General features: G+C 53.4%; 1 protein-coding gene across 4 annotated transcripts in view; it reads right to left on the reverse strand.

Annotated features, from left to right (window-relative positions):
• Positions 1 to 5,993, reverse strand: part of KIF17 (kinesin family member 17) — a 40,928-nt gene extending 34,935 nt beyond the window's left edge. For all 4 annotated transcript variants that reach the window (XM_044237327.1, XM_044237326.1, XM_044237325.1 and 1 more), the window contains exon 1: positions 5,763 to 5,993. In XM_044237327.1, the coding sequence (XP_044093262.1) occupies positions 5,763 to 5,993 (231 nt within the window). The remainder of the gene's footprint in view (positions 1 to 5,762) is intronic.
• Between the last annotated feature and the right edge of the window lie 42 nt (positions 5,994 to 6,035).

Raw genomic sequence — 6,035 nt, forward strand, 5'->3', positions numbered from 1 at the left:
GATGGCTTTCCAGGCTGATGGGAGCTCAGAGAGGGCAGAGGCTGAGGGCAGGTGGAGCGGGAGGAGGGGAGAGAAGACAGGAAGGAAACCAGAGCAGCACTGAAGTCGGTCTTCATTCACGGACACATTTATTCATTCCGTAGGCGCAGGCACCATGCTCTAGCTGGGGACATGGTGGTGAACAAGGCGCAAGCCCAGTCCCTGCCCTTGCAGCACTCATGAGCTCATTGATTCTAGAACTCAGCATGGGGGAGGGGGGGAGCCTGTGTCAGCACAGGACAGCTGCTCCCAGGCCCCAAGGGCCCACCCGGCATCTCCGCCCAGCAACACTGCCAAGACCCATCCTGTGGACCACCGTGGGGCCCGGGATCCCCAGGGACTGCTGCTGGAGGAGACCCCAAGTCACGATTCACGGCTTCTCGGAGGCCTACGCCTCATTTTTATGGGCAGAACTGGACAAGCACCTCTGCTTTGTCCAAGGAAGCCCTGAACATGTGGGTTCCTGCACCTCATCGGGGGGGAGGGGCTGCATGAAGGGACAGCCCCCTGCAGGGGTGGGGGGGGCAGGGCAGACCAGTCACCTGCTGGAAACCTCAGAGCCGGGGACACCTGTAGCCCTGGCTCAACACGGTGCTGGGCCCAGAGTATCTGCGTCACCCAAACCCGGAGAAGGTGTTCTACACGAAAACAGAGATGGCTTCACTGGCAGGTAGGGTAGCCAGCAGCCATGCTAGAAATGGGCCCAGGTGGGACTGAGAAACTGAATTTCTTTGATTTGATTTAGTTCATGTACATTTAACTGAAGCAGTAGGAAATGTTTTTCTATTAAGCATCACTTTATTTTTTGTTTCATTTCATTTTAACTGTTGACACTCGAGCATCTGCATGGAAACATGCTAAAGTGTAAAACACGGCTGAGTTCAAAGACTGCGTGAAGACAGACTGGGAAATGTCCCACTGTCATCGTATGAGGACAACATTCATCAGTGTGTTTTCTTGAAATAAAATTTTGGGTATACTGGGTTAAATAGAATTTATTATTAAAGTTAATTTTATTTTGTTTCCTTTCCCGTTTTAAAATGCTCAGTTGGGGGGCACCTGGGTGGCTCAGTGAGTTAAAGCCTTTGCCTTCGGCTCAGTCATGATCCCAGGGTCTTGGGATAGAGCCCCGCATTGCATCATCGGGCTCTCTGCTCGGCAGGGAGCCTGCTTCCCTGCCCCCAACTCCGCCTGCCTCTCTGCCTACTTGTGATCTCTGTCTGTCAAATTTAAAAAAAAAAAAAATCTTAAAATAAAATAAAATAAAATGTTCAGTTGGTTGAGCGTGGGACTCTTGGTTTAGGCTCAGATCATGAGGGGTCCTGGGATGGAGCCTCGCATCGGGCTCCCTGCTAAGCAGGAGGCCTACTTCTCCCTCTCCCTCTGCTTGTGCTCTCACTTTCTCTCTCAAGTAAAGTAAATAAACAAAACCTTTAAAAAATAAAAAACTTAAAATTAAAACAAATTTAAATTAAAAATTAAAAAGTCACACCTCTCACAAATCATATATATAAAACAACAAATATCCTAACAAAATAAAATGTGCTTACTAGAACATTTAAATTAAGCATGTGGCCCACGTTACATTTGTACTGGAGATCCTTGCTCCAGAGCTGGGCTCTTCAATGGGGCGGCCACTAGCCACATGTAGTTATTTAAATTTTTTTTAAAAGATTTTATTTATCTATTTGACAGACAGAGATCACAAGTAGGCAGAGAAGCAGGCAGAGAGAGGAGGAAGCAGGCTCCCCACCCAGCAGAGAGACCGATGCAGGACTCGATCCCAGGACCCTGGGATCATGACGTGAGCTGAAGGCAGAGGCTTTAACCCACTGAGCCACCCAGGCACCCCATAGTTATTTAAATTTAACTTGACTTTAAACAAAATTAAAGTTCAGGTGCTCACCTGCCATCGATGGCGGTGGCAGCTCGAGACAGACCATTTCCACCGCTGCAGAAAGTTCTACAGAACAGGGTATCATTCCACAGCGAGGTAGAAAACAATTTACATGCATTTTTAAGGCAAAACATAGGATTTCAAAAAGTTTTCACCCATCAAGTGATACCTCCAGAGCTGCAAGGGACAAGCTTGCCTGACGAACAGGTCCTGACTGTGGCCCCTCGTTCCTCTACCCCAGGGTCCACATGTCTCCCTGCTCCCGTACCAACCAGCAGACTTGCAGGAAATCAATGGCTAACGGACTCTTTTTAACTTGCTGTCACCCTTGGCAGTAATTCCCATGAAAGTGCATTACAGGCTGGATGTGCTGAGTACTTTCCTTCCCTTACATTAAACATGTAACTACTGCAACTGAAATTAAAAGCATCTGTCCAGGGGCGCTTGGGTGGCTTGGTTGGTCAAACGTGTGACTCCTGATTTCAGCTCAGGTCATGATCTTAGGGTCTAGGGATTGAGCCTGCTTCTCTCCCTCTCCTTTTGCCCCTCTCCCCACTTGGGTTTTCTCTCTCTCTCTTCCTCTCTCTCTGAAATAAACAACTCTTTAAAAAAATTTTTTTAGGGGTGCCTGGGTGGCTCAGTGGGTTAAAGCCTCTGCCTTCTGCTCAGGTCATGATCCCAGGGTCCTGGGATCGAGCCCCACATTGGGCTCTTTGCTCAGTGGGGAGCCTGCTTCCTCCTCTCTCAGTCTGCCTCTCTGCCTACTTGTCATCTCTGCCTGTCAAATAAAATCTTAAAAAAAAAAAAATTTTTTTTAAGGGGCGCCTGGGTGGCTCAGTGGGTTAAGCCGCTGCCTTCGGCTCAGGTCATGATCTCAGGGTCCTGGGATCAAGTCCCGCATCGGGCTCTCTGCTCGGCAGGGAGCCTGCTTCCTCCTCACTCTCTCTCTGCCTGCCTCTCTGCCTACTTGTGATCTCTCTCTGTCAAATAAATAAATAAAATCTTTAAAAAAAAATTTTTTTAAGAGAATCTGTCCTAAATTGCCTCATGTCCCCCTTCCGCCCCTTCCCAAGGACACTACTGAATGTCCCATCTGGGGACAGAATCCCATGGCTTCTACTGCACTGATGTCTGGGCATGGTAGAAGTCATGGTACCTGGCCTGTGGGTGGGCTGGGGATGGCTCATCAGGGGCAACTCCAAGGCCATGGGTGTGAAGCCAGGAGAAGGGGCAGATGGCAAAGTCACTGGCTGGGAAAGAGACCGTCAACCAGGTGGCAGGCCAGGCGCAGAGGTGTGGAGCTCAGGTGAGAATGGGGTGAGGAGGCGGAAGTGGGGGGTTTAGAGTGGCAGCACCCAGGAAAGCCAAAGAGATCACCCAGGGACAGAGAAGATCAGGAATAGGGACTAGATTTGAGGCCTGGAGAAGCAGGAAAGAAAAGGGCAGGAAGGGGCAGTTAGAAGTGCTGGGGGCTTTGTGCAATAGGGAACCAAAGTCAAGGGCCTGGATGGGAGGTCCCATGGAGATGGCAGAAGCCCCAGGAGAGCCTGAAGTGGGCTCAGAGCCCCGCCGGGCAGACCCACAGCCCCCTGGCCCTAATGGCACAGCTGCTCCTGGCTCAGAGTCACCTGAGCTGTGCTGGGTGTGCTGCTCATTTAATGGGAGGCAGCAGATGGAGTACGGGACCAGGCACTGTGCTGGGTATCAAAACCGCCCCTACCTCATTCTGCGGTACTCCAGACCTCAGTTTCCCCACCAAGAAGGAGGACTCCAGCACTATACTTGTCCCTAGAGTCAAATGTAGGCCTCCAACTAGAAGGCCCCTGCCTCCACCTTCCTACCTGGCTTACCCCTCTCTTTCTTCAGGTCTCAATTTAAACCTCACCACTTTCAGGAAGCCCTCCCAGACTTCCCCTCCCTTCCTATACCCTCCAAGCCCAGGTTCTCCACCTGTCAACATGCCCCAGGCTTCCTCTCTCCTTCATCACCTTGGAGTATTACAACCCTGGACTGTGGGCAGGGGGCTGGAATTGGTGTATTAGCTTAGCTGCTCCTCCCCATGACCATGAGCTCACCGAGGGCAGAGGTCACGCCTTTCAGGGCTGTGCTTCCCAAGCGGAGGGCCGGCCTGGTAAGGAGCTGCTACTTTTTAGCTGAATGGGTGAATGAATGAAAACGAGCTTCTGTCATGTTGAATTTAAGGCTCTGGGCGATGTCCAGAGGCAGGTGTCTGGCAGAGAATCCCAAGAAGTGGGGGAACTCAGGAGGAGAGGGAGAGCCAGAGGGGAGATGTGATAGAAACACCAACCTTAGTGTCTCCTACCTGGGGCTGGGGTTTCCTGAGCAAGTGCTCAGGGGAGTACTTCCAGGATGAGGCAGGGACCCACGAGCAAGGCCAAGGGACTCAGTCTTGGAATCTAAATCTCTAGGGGCCAACCCTGGAAAAGGGAGCAGAGGAGGTCTGTAGGGCCTCAGAGACAGAGCCAGGACAGGTGGCTAAAAGCTTCAGGGACACTAACTCTGACTCACCACAAAAAACAGTCTTCTAGGGGCCAAAAAGCAAAGGGGAAAGGGGCTGCTTTGGGAAGAATGAACTTCTGCCACTGGGTGGACATTCAAGGACCCAATGGGTAGAGGGGGCACACCTGACACAACCCCTGAGGTCCCTTCCAGCCTAGGAGTGCGACAGCCTGCCAGGGCAGGAGGACAGCCTAGCCATCCCCAGCGTCTGGGACCACAACCTAGGGAGAGCCGCCCTCATCTCCCGGGCATCATTTCCATAGGGCCCTGACCACTGGGGAGTTCTGGTCTTCAGAACACTTCAGTGCTCTCAAGGGAGGGCTTTGAGCCTTGGTAAAGAAATGGGGCAGTCGGAGGAGGTGCTCTGAAGGATTTAATTGGCCTGCCAGTGAAAACAACAAAGGTTCTACCGCGCATTTTGGAAACACTGGGTTTAGGAAGTCAAATCAGTTTCTTCACTGCAGGACCCTCCAGAGCCTCAGGTACCTGAATATGCCTTGGGACGCTGACGCCTCAAGCGAGGGAGGGTGTAAGCACCATTTCCCAAAGTTTTCCTTTTCTTCCCTGGGACAACCTGAGACATCTCACTTCACGAACGACTCGCTGAACTGGCTGGGGAGATGCCTTGGGAAAAGCCCGTGGCCAGAGGACATGAGGCGTGGCTCCAGCCACTCCTCTGCTGGAAGCCTGGGCAAGTTTCCCTCTTCTGGGCCTCGGTCACCCTATCTGTGAAATGTGCAAGCGACCTAGTGTGAGTGCTCTGGAAAGCAAAAGCCCTATGAAGGGTGACAAACTGGTGTTGCCTCTCTGTTCCTCAGCTGCTGAGAGGAAGAGGATGATGGGTTAGACCAAAGGGAAACGGTTTCCGTTCCTCCCAGACAAAGGCAGAAAGGAGGGAAGCAGAGATCTTTGTCGGACGGAGGATGAGAGACGATTCTGGGTGCTGAGGGGAGAAAGCAGAGGCTACAGCCGGGGATGAGAAGGAGGCTGGGGGAAGAGGCTTGAGCGTTTGGAGAAGTCCTCAGGTCCTCAGCTGATGGTGGAGGGCAGGCAGCCTTGGAGGCTGGAGCTCTTGTGGGCAGGGGGCTGGGAGGGGTGGGGGCGAGGGCCAGCTCTGGCCTTGCAGACAGTGGCCACCGGAACCTGGACGTTGTAGGTGGGTTCCAGCTGTCTCCTACCTAGACAAAAGACTTCAGCCCGACCTGTTGGTGTCCACTACTTCCTCCAGAGGGGCGTCCCAGCCCAGCTCGGGAACAGCGCTGTCCCTTCAGGTCCCCTGGGCGGCGGCCCCCCCGGGCGCCCTCACCTCCACCAGCGGGTAGGCGATCTCGTTGTAGATCTGCTCCGTGAAGTGGTCCATGTAGTAGGCGCCGTCGAAGGTGAACTGCTTGGGCGGCTCGTCGGCGGCGCCCGGGTTCTGGATGAAGCACTGGCCGCGCGCGGAGTCCACCGTCACCACGAGCTGGCAGTTCAGCTCCCGCTCCCGCTGGTTCATGGGGCGGCAGCGCACCACCACCTTCACCGACTCCGAGGCCATGGCGCCTCGGCGGGGGTCCCCCCGGCGCGGCCCGACGTGGGC

The sequence above is a fragment of the Neovison vison genome, chromosome 2 (genome assembly GCF_020171115.1).
Source record: "Neovison vison isolate M4711 chromosome 2, ASM_NN_V1, whole genome shotgun sequence".
Classification (NCBI taxonomy): domain Eukaryota; kingdom Metazoa; phylum Chordata; class Mammalia; order Carnivora; family Mustelidae; genus Neogale; species Neogale vison.